General features: G+C 40.7%; 1 protein-coding gene across 1 annotated transcript in view; it reads left to right on the top strand.

The window, feature by feature from the left end:
* Nucleotides 1–11358: 11358 nt before the first annotated feature.
* MCPH1 (microcephalin 1) overlaps nucleotides 11359–14266 on the top strand; it is a 137807-nt gene continuing 134899 nt past the window's right edge. Inside the window, exons 1-3 of the mRNA XM_009882151.1 lie at nucleotides 11359–11463; nucleotides 13929–13993; nucleotides 14092–14198. Coding sequence (XP_009880453.1) covers nucleotides 11359–11463; nucleotides 13929–13993; nucleotides 14092–14198 — 277 coding nt within the window. The remainder of the gene's footprint in view (nucleotides 11464–13928; nucleotides 13994–14091; nucleotides 14199–14266) is intronic.

The raw sequence follows: 14266 nt of genomic DNA, 5'->3' as shown, positions 1-14266 counted from the left end.
ATGAGGCTGTAGTTCATAATATGCTATCTTTAACAATGAAAGCACACTTAAGATGTTTCTCATCCTCAAGAGCTCCTTTTGGCCACTCCTACTTGCTCTGAATCAGATCGCCAAAGTGAAATAAAATTGTTCAAAAAATTGGGTCTTGGAAGAGAAGACATTACCTTTAATCTGAACACAGCCAGCAGTGTATCATGAATATATAACAGCCTACTGCTACTAAGAGGGGACAGCAAACAACAGTGGTATTATGGTGTGTGTACGGAAGAGAAAATTTCTTAAGCCTGTTTCACCTTCACAGATATTTTATGATGGACATACTGCACAGAAATTGTGTGCCCAACTACTTAAGGTCTCTGCATTTAAAACAAAAGGAGACAAATGTTACCCTTGGTGTTGTTGTGAAGTTCAAAATGTCCCTGATATTTGTCATACTGAGAATTACAATGAGCCTAATTTGTAGTAGACTTATTAAACTGTTTGAAAGCATACATCATCCCAGTAATATTTTCTCCATGCTTCTTGTAAGACTTACACATACTGGATCCAAAGTTCTCCCCTTACAGGAAGAGAAAAAGACATAAACCTCACTCAAAAAGACATAGGCCTCCCTCATCCTATTGTTTCTCCTGAGCTTTGCTGCTCCTGAACTCTCTCTCCATAAGTGTCTCTCTTTGTCTCTTCCTCAGCCCCAAGAGACAGTCAAATCCTTTTTATAACCCAATATATTGCCAGTAAGAACTCCATGTTCCAACAGGAAGGCAAAGCAGATGAATTCCACATCACTGAGTATATTCCTAGAGCATGAATCCTTTTACAATCCCATTTGAGACTTTATATACTGCTTTTTATTCGAGCAAGTACAGTGATGCAACTTTTTTCCTAATAATATATTCACTTCCTTTTTGTCTGACACAAATTTGCTGCTACCTGCAAGTCCTACATGAGAGTGCAATGAACTATTTCTTTGCCCTGATATTCTGCCATTTTTGAGAATGTTAGGTTTAGGCCTAATTTTTCCAAACCAATTAACAGTTTTAGATGTTCAATCCAAACTTCCCTACATATCTTGTTTCAGAGGAAGGCAGATGATATTTTCTAAGACTATCACCAACTTACCAAGATAAAAGAAGTTAACATAGGCCATGAATATGCAGTGAATGTGTCATTCCACTGTAACAATTCATGTACATACTTTGCCTCTTGTAAACATTTTCTCGCTAGTCAGTAAGAAAGGGTAATCAATCATTCACTTGCTTCTAGGTAAGAGCAGTTACTTTTTGGCAGTTATTGGACAAGCTGTTGTGCTGTAAATTAACAGACGAATTCCATAGAGACTTCTCTATAGGCCTGTATCTTAACAACAAAAATGTTCAACACATTAGCCACACTGAAATTTAGGCACCCAAAATTATCATTCAAAGTCTAATCACGGGTCTGGAGCCTACTGCTCATACCCAAACTGCTTTTACTGCCAGCCATATCCTCGTGAGTCTCAGGCCTTAGTTTCTAGCCACCAAAAACTGATGTGAAAACTTTAACTAGATGAATAGAAATCAGTTTCGACATGTTATGTAGCACTGCTGGGCTGCATGAAAGAGTAACTTTTTAACCTTATCAACAAGCATATGGAAATGTAACATATGTGTGGCAAATTAACATGATACAGCAAGAACAAGGTAATCTTTTAGTTCACATAGTGTCTAGCTTTGTGTTACACAATATATCAAAGCTGCATTATGTGAAAGAATACAGCTACTGAAGTAGCTAGACAACTACCTCAAAATAATCTCATTCTTGGACTTTGTCCAAAACAATCTTTACTCTAAAACTTTGGGATGCCTTATAAAAGTCAAATAAGAGCCCTGTTATGAGTTGGTAGCTTTCACTGTTTTCCAGCCTGTGAATCTCTACAGCTTTTCCAGTAGATCTATATGTCACTTCAAATTTTCACATCTGGTGGATTATTGCATAACAAATACTGTTCATATTGCAAATCCCTAAGACATGATCTATGTATCTGTAGCTCACAAGGTAGAAACACTGTCAGAATAAATATAATTCTTGTAATTGTTCTGCAAGCATTACATAACGAAATTGATCACTCTTAATGGGGGAGCACTCTTTTACCTTGTTTTGTTACATTTTGAACAGTCTGACAAAGTTGCTTACTCTTCTGATAGGTTTTGTTGTAGTCTGATTATCCAAATATATTCTTTCTCTACCTTGCTGAAAGAGAAACTTGAATCCAGCTTCAAAAAGCTGAAAAGCAAATGGGTTAATCTTTAGTGCTCCCAAGTCTCCCATCTGCCATTTACCTTCGTCCTTATAATCCATTTCTGAATTTTATTCCATTTAATATTAGATGGGCCATATTCATTATTGGCTTCACTAGAACTGCATAAAAGATTAGTTTGATCCCTGATGACTGAAAATATATGACGAGCAATAGAAACAACCAAAATGGATTTGCTGTACTTGAACATAAATGGATGTTTATCAAACATTTGTCATTTGCTCTTTTGCTGCTTATCTATAGTCTGCTTGCACACACAACAGTACTGAGAGTTATACTTAGTTCTGTTGTACTTCTTCCATCCAATTACTGTAATAACAGATTAACTAAGCAGAGCTAGAGGCACGCTAATAACTTTTTGTAGCTCTTATTCTAAATACTGTTTAAACATATTTGAAGAGGATAAGCAGACTAAAACAAACAAACAAACAAACAAAAAAACTTTCCAGATCAATCATTTGATTAGAATGTACACCACAAAAAAAATCATTAGATAATGAGATAATGAGAACTCCAGTTGATTCTATCCATTTTTTATAAATGCTGCACTAAAGACTAAGAGCTCCACAACATCCTGGAAGACAGCATTCCCAATGATGATCTGTTCATAGAATCATAGAATATCTGAAGTTGGAAGGGACTCATACGGATCATCGAGTCCAACTCCCTGCTCCTCCCAGGACTACCTAAAATTAAACCATAGGACTAAGAGCATCGTGTTTCCCTGGGGAGCCTGCTCTAGTGAGCAGCCACCCTCTCAGTGAAGAACCTTTTCCTAATGTCCAATCTGAACTTCCCCTGAAGCAGTGTCAGCCCATTTCCTTGTGTACTATTGCTGGTCACCAGAGAGAGGAGATCAGCACCTCCCTCTCCACTGCACCCCTTTGAGGAAGTTGCAGACTGCCATGAGGTCACCGTTGGCCTTCTTATCTCCAAGCTGAACAAACCAAGTGACCTCAGCTGCTCCCATAAGTTTTGCCCTCAAGACCTTTCACCATCCTGGTCACCCTCCTCTGGACACACTTTTAATAGTTTGATGTCCTTCTTATATCCAGGTGCCCAAAACTGCACACAGTACTTGAGGTGGGGCCACACCAGTACAGTGTAGAGTGGGAAAACCACCTCCCTTGACCAGCGAGCTGCGCTGTGCTTGATGCACCCCAGAACACAGTTGGACCTTTTGGCTGCCAGGACACACTGTTGACTCATATTCAACTTGCCATCAACCCAAACCCCCAGATCTCTTTCTGCAAGGCTGCTCTCCAGCCTCTCATCCCCCAATTTGTATGTATAACCAGGATTACCCCGTCCCAGGTGCAGGATTTGGCACTTGCTCTTGTTACATTTCATATGGTTGGTGATTGCTCTGCTCTCTAGTCTATACAGATCTCTCTGTAAGGCCTCTCTACCCTCAAGGGAGTCCACACCTCCTCCGAGTTTAGTAGGATCAGCAAACTTACCTAATGCACAGTCAATTCCTGCATCCAGATCACTTATAAAAACATTGAAGAGCACTGGCACTAAAAACAAGCCCCAGGGAACCCCACTGGTGACGGGCTGCCAGTCTGATGTAACCCCATTTACTATAACTCTTTGAGCCCGACCCATCAGCCATTTGCTCAACCAACAAATTATGGACTTGTCTAGCTGTGTGCTGAACATTTTATCCAGAAGGATACTGTGAGAGACAGTATCAAAAGCTTTGCTAAAACTCAAAACCACCACATCTACTGGTTTCCCTTGGCCACCTAGATGGGTGACCTTGTTATAAAAGGAAATTAAGTTGGTTAAGCAGGACCTTTCCCTCGTGAACCCATGCTGGCGATAACCAATGCCTGCATTGTCTCTCAAGTGTTTTTCAATAACTCCCAGAATAACGTCCTCCATAATTTTACCAGGCACTGAAGAGTCTTCCTTCTTCCCCTTCTTGAAAATTGGGACAACATTTGCCAGCTTCCAGTTGACTGGGACCTCTCCAGACCCCCAAAATAATAAAAAATAATAGAGAGAGGTGCCACAATGGCATCAGCCATCTCTTTCAGTACCGTGGGATGAATCCCATTGTGCACCATAGATTTATACACATCTAGCTGGAGCAGCAAGTCCTGAACAAGTTCAGAGTTGGTTGTTAGTTTTTCACTGCCCTAGTCACAATCTTCTAACATAGGGCTCCGGGCATCCCAGAAGCCATCATCAGTGTTGAAGACAGAGGTGAAGAAGCCATTGAATGTCTCCACTTTGTCTACGTCCCTAGTTGTGAGGTGACCAACACTATCAAGCAATGGACTACTGTTACCTCTGATTCTCCTTTTGCTATTTACATATTTTTAAAAGCCCTTTTTATTGTCCTTCACAGTGCTGGCCAGCTTGAACTCTAATCAAGCTTTCACCACACCAATTTTCTCCCTACAGTGGTGAACAGCATCTCTGTAGTGCTCCCATGTCACCGGACCTTGCTTCCAATGTCCATACACTTTCCTTTTGTGCTTAAATTCTAGAAGATTACAGCTTAGCCAAACCAGCCTTTTGTGCAGCTTGCTTGACTTCCACGCTTTGGAATTGCCTGCTTCTGCACTCTTAAGAGATGGCTCTTAAAAAGTGACTAGCATTCATGGATCCCAATACCTTCAAAAGCAGATTCCCAGGTGATGTCACTAACTAGTTCCTTCAGCAGGCCAAATGATGTGTTCTCTCCACAGGGTCGAAGTTTTGCTGGCAGCTTTTCTCCTGTGGCCAGTGATTTGAAACTCAACTACTTTGTGGTCACTATGACCAAGACAGCCACCAATCACTGCTTTGCCCATGAGTTCCTCTCTGTTTACAAACACAGAGGCCACCCTTCCTAGGCAACTTCATTAGTACCTGCACCAAGAAGTTATCTTCACCATGCTTCAGAAATTTCCTGGACCTGTTTGTGTCTGCTGTATGATACTCCCAGTTGATGTCTGGGAAGTTAAAATCACCCATAAGGACAAGGGAAGTTGATCTAGAGATATCCCCTAATTCCTTGTGGAATAATTCATCGGTGTCGTCGTCCTGGCTGAGTGGTCAATAGTAGACTCCCACAACAACATCCACTTTATTTGCTTTCCCTTTCATCCTTATCCAGAGGCTCTCAACTGTGTCGTCACCAACTGTAAGTGCAATATAATCTAACTTCTGCCTTACATACAGTGCCATCCCCTTGCCTCGCCTGCCCCACCTATCCCTCCTAAATAATAACTGCCCATCACAGCACCCCAGTCACAGGATTCATCCCACCAGGCTTTGCTTATGCCAAAGATGTTATAGTTCTGGGACTGGGCCAAAGCTTCTAGCTCCTCTTGCTTATTCCTCATGCTGTCTGCATTAGTATAAAGACATTTCAAATGTACTCCAGTGTACTCAGCATATTGTGGGCTGCGCTAGCAAACTGTCCCTCAAACATCAGAATGCCATCCCCAGGTTTATCTCTAGCAACTCCTTTCCCCCTTCAAATCAGGTTTAAAGCTCTTTCAATGAGCCCTGCACAAAGATCCTTTTCCCCTTTTGAGAGACAGATATACCCCATCTGTTGCCACCAGGCCTGGTGTCATGTAGACCAACCCATAATCAAAAAACCCAAAGTTCTGCTGATGACACCAGTCTCAGACACAGGTATTGATCTGCTGGGTCTTCCTGTGCCTTCCCTCATCATTCCCTGCAACTGGAAGCATAAAGGAGAACACTATTTGTGCTCCTGATGCCTTAAGTAGTTGTCCCAAGGCTCTGAAGTCTCTCCTGATTGCCCTTGGACTTCTTACTGCAACTTCATTGCTGCCTACATGAAAAATCAATAATGGATATTAATCTGAGGGCCATAACAGGGTAGGAAGTTTTCTCATCACTTCTTTAACCCGGTCCCCTGGGAGGCAGCCAACCTGTTCTTCTCTAAAAGATCAGGCTGCAGGTGGTTTTGTTCCAGGTGGTTTTGTTTCATCTTTAGAACACTGGCCCGATCTACAGCACAAGGTGAAAGATGTCAGGACTGTTGTGTGGGTGCAGTTCCACAGCAGCTTACACTGGTCCAAGTCAGATGTGCTTCAGCCCCTCCCTCAATCATGTGGCCCTGTCCCCTGCTTCAGGAACTGTTGCTCAGAAGTCATGCGGTGACCTAGTTCAGGGAGGTCATCTAGCCGAAAATTCACAGAATTAAAGAATAAATCCAGTTGGAAGGGATCTTGGGAGCTTGTCTAGTCAGATGCAACACTGAACTGAGACAATGTTCGCTTGGGCATTTGTGCACTCAGCTCTCAAAATCCTCCAAGAACTGATATTCCACAACCTCTCTGGGCAACCTGCTCCAATGCTTGGCTGCCCAGCTCCCTCGGTCTCTTCTCAAAAGATACACGCTCCAGCCATTGTGATGGCCCTTCACAGAACTTGCTCCAGTTTACCCATGTATTTCTTGTACAGGAAGAACACAAACCAGACTGTATTACTGCCAGAGGTCCTTCCTGCCCAGGTGTAGGACTTTGGATATATCTTTGTTGAATTTAGTGAGGTTCCCATTGGCCCATTCAAGTCCCTCTTGAATGGCAGTCTTACACTCAGACCCCACCCCCATGTTGGAGCCATTGACAAACTTAATGGATTCCTCTCTTATAGCATCAAGGCTCTCACAAATTGGATCTTAAGAAATATAAAAATATGTACTCTGGGTCAGACTTTACCTAAGTAAGTAACCTGTCTCAGATAGAGTCTCAACCTACTTATGGCTTCAGGATTTCCTGAACTAGCCATAGTTGTGATATACATAGGGTCCCCCAGTGTATTTTCCTTCTGGCCTCCATCTGAATTCTGTGATCACTTCTGTCATCCACAACACCCGGCTGCCAGGAGTTCTACCATTTAAGTTCCTTTTGTGGGGGAAAAAAACACTTTTTCTTTTTGTTATGAATCTGCCTTCTGCTGATTTCTTTTGTTGCCCCTACTTCTTTATTAGAAAGAGAGAGTGAACAGCCTCTCCGCAATCGCCCTCTCCAGGCCACTCATCATTCTGTACATCCCTTTTTATAACCTCCCCTCAGCTGACTGTTTCCCAGCTCATTTTGAGGCCCATTTAATCATACAGAATCTATCATGCCAGTCACACTTCTCTGAACCTGAACTCTACTGCACCCTACTTGACTTGGGAGACAAGATCTGCTGACAGGATGTGGGCAAACTATAGTTATAAATATAGCAGCGTTCCTTGTTTTGCTCTCTGTTCCTGAAGAGATAGTAACAGAGGGCTCCTTTCCTGTGTGTACCACTTCATCATTAATACATGTCAGAAGATCTTGTTGCAAGTAAAGCACTTCAGATGCCTTCAAATGAGCTTTGGTCGTTCATGTCGGGGAGATATAACAAGTTCACACTTACCATTGTTCTCTTTGCTATGTACACTGCTTCAGGAGCTGAGTCAGCTGCAGCAAATGTGAATCAGCACCTTTCCTGCCTCAGTTCACAGCCTGAACTCCAAATGCACCCTACCATCACTTTTCTTGAGACTCACATAAACTGTGGAGCTCACAGCAGGAGATGGAAACCTCTTAAATTGCTCTCATGTGTATCACCAAGACCTGCCTGAACACATGCAATGGGCTGCTTTGCCAAGTGAGAATAGGATCATGAAGCATTTTGGATACTCATCCTTAATGCTGTCTTCCATAGTCTGGATTTGCATTTCCACGAAGAGTCGTATGAAAAGAAAGCAGTCTGCGGTCAGCAGTCCAGTTCTGCATTGCTTGGGAAAATCACAAACCTTCAGCACAGAATTTTAGTGCAGAGGTCAGATAAACCAGCTTTCCCACTCCTTCACAGCTGCAGTCATAGCCTGAACTGCAGGCAGTGAAAACTGTTCAGAGGGCAGATGCATAAGCCTTCCGCCCCAGCATGAACAACACAGACCCCTGCTTATTAGCATGTTGTTGAGTCATGCTCTCAATTACATGATGGGCTGTTATTTTTCAGCATGGTACTGTGTTTTTCTTCTGTGATAGGCCTTTGGGGTCATAGTACATCAAAGACATTGTCTTACTTGGTGAGTTAAAACTTAACAAGGGTAGGTCTCTATCCTATTATCAGTGTTTCACAAACTCAAAATAAAGCTAGTGCTGTGCCAGCAGATTAGCTGTGGATCTAAAAGGGGTGATTTCTTAAATTACAAGGTAGAAAGCGAAAATAAAATCGATGTCACTGCCTCAGCTGAAAGAAAAAAAAATTAACTGCTTTTTCCTTTCCTGAAGAAGGTCTCATATTTACTTCATGTAATTTTCCTGATCATGAACATCAGCACTGGAAAATGAACAAAGTAGTCTCATTGATGAGAACAGTTAACAATTTTGTAAGACTACATAATTCATAACATTGTGCTTTCTTTGTGACAAGAAATAAATGTCCCTCATAATTTTTTCCACATTCCATCAAACACAAATAAGGAGTGAAACTATCAGTAAAGGTTTTTGACAATGATAAATACACATCCATCTGACAAGCTTATGCAACTTTTTTTTCCCCAATACTTCTCCCAATGGCTATTAAAAAACCCTAATTTTTTTCTTTGCTTGGTTTACTAATATATACTAATACTCTATATAATATATACTAAAATAAACAGGGAAAATACGAGATAAGAATTTCCCCTTGTCTCTTTAGATTGAATTACTCTGCAAAACAGAAAAGCTTTCAATGTTCTGTGGAACAGAAGTGGAAAGCTAAAACATGCCTTTTTAAACATCAGTCAAAGTAGGAAAACAGGAAAACAAACAAGCCCCTGTTGGGAATCTCAGAAGGCATTTTGCTTGTGGAGAAGCAATGAGACTACAATGCCTCTGAGACCACTGAGGCATGACTCCTATATCTTATTTACAACACTTCAACACAAACTACTGCCAGCATGTCTGTCAGATTACTATGTGGTACAAAAAAAATGGCAGCATCAGACTTTTCTTTCACTAGTATGACCCCAATTTTGAGATATAATTAGCACCACTTTCAGCTGGTTTCCTGGCCTGTAATTCCACTGTGTGTCATCAAAATTCAGTTCTAACCAGCTGGAGGTGGCCATTCCCGGGCTTAAAGATGTCCTTGGTGCTAACTGGTCAGGAATTTTGCTGACTTTTATACCAACTAGGATAGAAGAAAGGAAAAGGCATTTAGGGGCAATGTTTGGCACAGGGAAGGGTCAAAAATTGTCAATTGCATAAATTAGGATTCCTGAGATCATGCTAGCATATACCTCTTTTTCAGAAGAAAATTGTTTTTAGACAAAGGTAACAAAGATCAAATCTATGTTGCTTAAATAAACCATTTGATAGATGTTATTACTGCATATGAAGAACAACTGGGTTTGTTCAAAAAGTCCTAAGAGGGGAAGGTAGATAGAGATAAGAGGGGTCACAGCAGAGGCATAACTAAAGAAGATTCTAATGGAGATCCTGAATCAGCAGTTAAGACCCAGCCGTAGCTCCAGTTAAGTCTTAGATCCAGTTAAGATCCTGTCTTACTTACTATTTTAATTATGAGCTTGGAAATAAAGAAGGCGTGTGCTAATGAAATTTGCAGATGGCCTAAACATGGTTTTGTTAAAACAGAGGCAGACCGGAATATAGAAACAATTGGATGAGCTCACATATTGGAATGCAATGGAATTAGAAACTAATAAACAAGCAGCTACAATATTTCCAGCTCATAGGCTGGAAATATTAGTTTATTGCAGAATAATTATGTGGCCCTGAGAAAAGGCTACATACTATCCTAGGGTGGATTATGTAAAGTCCAGTGTTAACATCATGGTACATGGCAGCTGAAACACTGTAGAATTTTGTATGACACTTAGAAAGCGACATTCAAACTGAAACAGGCACAGACAAGAGAAGTGTTAGAGTTACTGAGAAAATGAAGAGTCTACTTTGTCAGAGGAGACTGATAGTTGATGTGGACAATCAGAGCCGCTTTCTGGAGCTTCCTCCATGAAGGCAATATGCGAGTTTGCACCTTCCCATCTCTGCATCTGTAATGGACAAGTAGCATTATAGAGAAGATAAGTCCAAGTATTTTTTTTGCATACAAGCATTCCGGTGTTAAATACACAGACTGACTGACTGGGATTTACTACTTTAGGGGAAGTAATGCACCCAAAATTTTTAAGTTTATCTGGGACTCATGACTCACACTTTGAAATTTAAGAATACCAAAAAAATACAAAAGGTTAAAACTTGTTTGCCCAAACTGGAAACAGGCCCATAAAGCCAACCAACCAACAAAACAAACAAACATCACCCAATAATCATTACACAAAACTAGACTGTACTTAATAATAATAATAACAAACCTCCTTAATTGTTCTAGGTATCTTTCACATGCTTAATGTAAAGTCTTAGGAGTAATTCATAGCCCACCATCTGAACTCTGTTTCTGAGAAATTAATTTTGTCTCTGTGTTACAGCCTTACAAAATACCACACCAAAGATCCCTTCCAATTTGTATCAATCAAGGACTGGCTGAGAGTGAAACTTTTGAATTACCAAAGAAATACTTGAGAATACAGCTCCTTTTTAGATTTTACTTAATTTTGGAAAACTACTGCATGGTAGGTTTTTGTAGTTTTTAAAGATTGTTTGGATGCCTGGGAAACATTCAGGTGTTCATAAGACAATTACTTCTTTGGGACTATTACTTCTTTTTCATTAGGAGGTCAACTGAAATGTAACTTTCACTAGTCCTTCCTTTTTCAACATAATATAACCTGTAAAACTCTTTCTTCCCAGTGCAGCATTCTATAACCTGCATGTCCTAGTTGGGACATCTATACTACAGTTTATGCTAGATTCTTAGCTTTATAGACACCATGAAATTGTGTATCATCAAGCCAAACAACACACCTTTTTAAGAGGACACTTACATTAAGTTTACTTCTGTCCCATTTGTTGTCATTTTCAGGAGTCCATTATTTCACCAAAGCTGAAACAGCCTGACATATTCAAACTGGTAAAATAGCAGCTGCAAAAATATATTGCTGCTTTCTGTACATACTACAGGACAATAAATGCTAAGGAGCAATGGACAACAAGACCATACCGGCACAAAAACAGACAGCTATTAACTGCCAGGGGAATTTTGAAGTTTTGTCACCATCCGAGAAAGAAGTTTTTGTAAAGCTTGAAGTAACTGTGAGGTCAAAACTTCAATAGTTTAAGATGAAACTGTAAATTCATGAGATGCTTTCAGTATTGTATGTATTTGCCTCTGTAGTAAAAAAGGTGGGTATCTCTAGTCCAATGTTCTCGGGAGTAGTCCTAGTCTGCTCCGATAATGACTTGTACCAGCTTCTTTCAGCTACTACTCTTCATTGTCCCTGCCAGTGCAGAACCAGAGCATATAGGTATAATTGTAGATTTCAGCGTGTTTCCCTTTAGAGTCTATAAAACCTGCTACTACTTTTCAGTTAAAGGCTCAAACACAGCCTGTGGGTTTTTTTACTGAAGGTCTTCAGTCTTCTATCCTAGATTAGGTATAATGCCTGGACACATATGTATAGACTGATGGATTTTAATTATGCTGAAATTTCCCTCTCTCTGGATTTTACTTTTATTAGAACCACTGGCTGTAGGATCCTGTTGTTTGTATCAGCTTTGGTCATGTGGACTGAGTTGAATTATGCAACAAACACAGCTGGAAACTATTCATAAAAACATGTAGTTTTCATGGATGTAATCAAGACAGTACCATCATTTTCTTATGATGGTACTATCTTAGCTGTCTCTCATTAGACAGTTTTCTATCCCATAACAATCCAAAGAGATTGTGTGGTTGTGTCCAATGTTGAACTAATGCTTTTACCCATGCTTTTTTAAATTTGATCTGCTTGCTTGTTTCCTGAACACGCTAGTTTCGTTACATGTGTTTCCAAACTCCATTGAAAGCTCACAGCTACTTATTCTACTCCTAAAGATAATCACTAATTTAGAAATGGTTCTGAATCTCAGGAAGCACTAACTCAGTGACAAGACTCCCATTAATTTCAGCGGGGCCAGAGTTTCAAAGATTAAATGCTGCCTCTTCAATGTTATCATTTCTATATCCCCATACATGACAGAGCTCTCACTGAGCAGAATGTTATCTCCAGCAGCGTTGAGAACTGAATCTCTCTGACACCGTACAGTTAAATCTCCCCTACCTGCACTTCTGGAATTATCTTCAGACCAACATTCATAAACACTGCATTAAGACTAGACTCCCTTTTCCTTGAGCCACAGTTGAGAACCTTTGTAAAAATATTTCATTATTACCTAGCAAAGAGCTGTGTAACATACTGACAGAAGTACAAAGGATAACTAAATACATACAAACACATATATGTAGATTGATTGGTCACTTTATTCACATAGTGAACACATAGACGAAAGGAAGTCTGTCACAGGTTCAGAAGACAGAGCACCCAATAGCTTGTGCTCAACACCTGCATAGATCTAGGGTCGTATTAATGCCCAGGGAATTAAACAAACTGTATTGATGCTAAAATATCATGTACGAGATTAAGATATCTCAAATAGCATTGGTATAGCCATCTGCTTCGTACACTCCTAGGGGTCAAGATTTGAGCTTTTCCATGAGAGCAAGAACAGGCAAAATGGACCACACCAAAGCCTTTTTAGGTCAGCACTGTCTCTCCAGTGGGAGATGACTGAAGAAACAACGAAAGAAAAGAAAATCTCAAAGTGTTCACTATACCTTCTCAGAGTCCAGCAATCTGCAACTCGGCTTTGCTGAGATAAATGTGGTGTTACATGTTTTTTATAGTCCTAAGATGGGTTTCATGAATTTGCTGAATTTGCTTCTAGAAAACACGTGGTTTGCCAGCACTCTGAGCATACTTCCACAGCCTGATGAGGCGCAATGTAGAAACATCTCTTCTGAGAAGACCCCATCTACTAGTTTCATTTGGTGCCCGCTAGTTCTTGTTGGGAATGCATTGCTCCATGCTCCCCTTCTCCACGTGCTCACGATTTGAGAGACCCTAGCACATCTGCCTTCTACCATTCCTTTTCCAGGCTGACAAGTCTTTATCTGAACAGCTACTGCCCACACAGAAATCATGCAGTATCCTTGTTTTCCATCTCTATTGTTTTTCCATTTCTGATGCATTATTTTTCAGGCAAAGAAACGAGGACTGATGATTGAAGATTTCAGAACAGCACTGATATATACAACAATACAGCAATGCCTGTGCTTCTGAGCTGTGTGAGTTGCATAATAAAGCCGTGCAGTATCATTTTCCTTTTAAAAAAGATGTGCTCCTCCTTCCTCATCGTAAATCTCCTTATACTCACTAATTCCATTATTTTATTATAAATTTTATCAGTTTTCCTTGCGGAAGACATCAGGTTTTCCCTCTCTTACTTCTCTCTGCTATCACATTGCTGCAGTCCAGCCTTCTAGCACCAAAGTCATTTCACACAAGGGTAAGCTTACTATAGTTAATAGTACAGCTGCCCTCCAGTAATTTTGGATGCTTCAGTAAATACCGCCTGGCCATGCCTCTTTGTTAATCCCCATTTTGTTGGCTTTTTCTTTTTTTGTTTTGGGTGTTTTTTTGTTGTTGATTTTTGTTTTCTTTTTTTCACTTCAGACACCGCAGTCTGAGCCACCAGAGAGTTCAGAGGACACTGGTTCCCTAACGCACCTTTCTACAAGGTAAAATTCCTCAGAAAGGCCTCCCGGCACACTCCTCACGGTGAACACTGACACAGAAATTTCACTTATCGTTTGACTTTTCAAAACACTGTTTTCAGAGGCATTTGGCCGTCCCGGGAGTCCCCCAGCACCACACTCAGCTGGAGCTTGCTGGGCAGAACACACCTATGTCTAAAAAGGACTTTTAAGACGCCAGAACGACTTTGTATCCCTGACTTCTACACCGACGGCGCTCGAACAGCGCCCCTCACACCTCCGGCCCGCAGGTTCCCC

The sequence above is a fragment of the Charadrius vociferus genome, unplaced genomic scaffold, assembly GCF_000708025.1.
Source record: "Charadrius vociferus isolate BGI_N301 unplaced genomic scaffold, ASM70802v2 scaffold113, whole genome shotgun sequence".
NCBI lineage: Eukaryota > Metazoa > Chordata > Aves > Charadriiformes > Charadriidae > Charadrius > Charadrius vociferus.
This window is presented reverse-complemented; position numbering and strand designations above follow the sequence as displayed.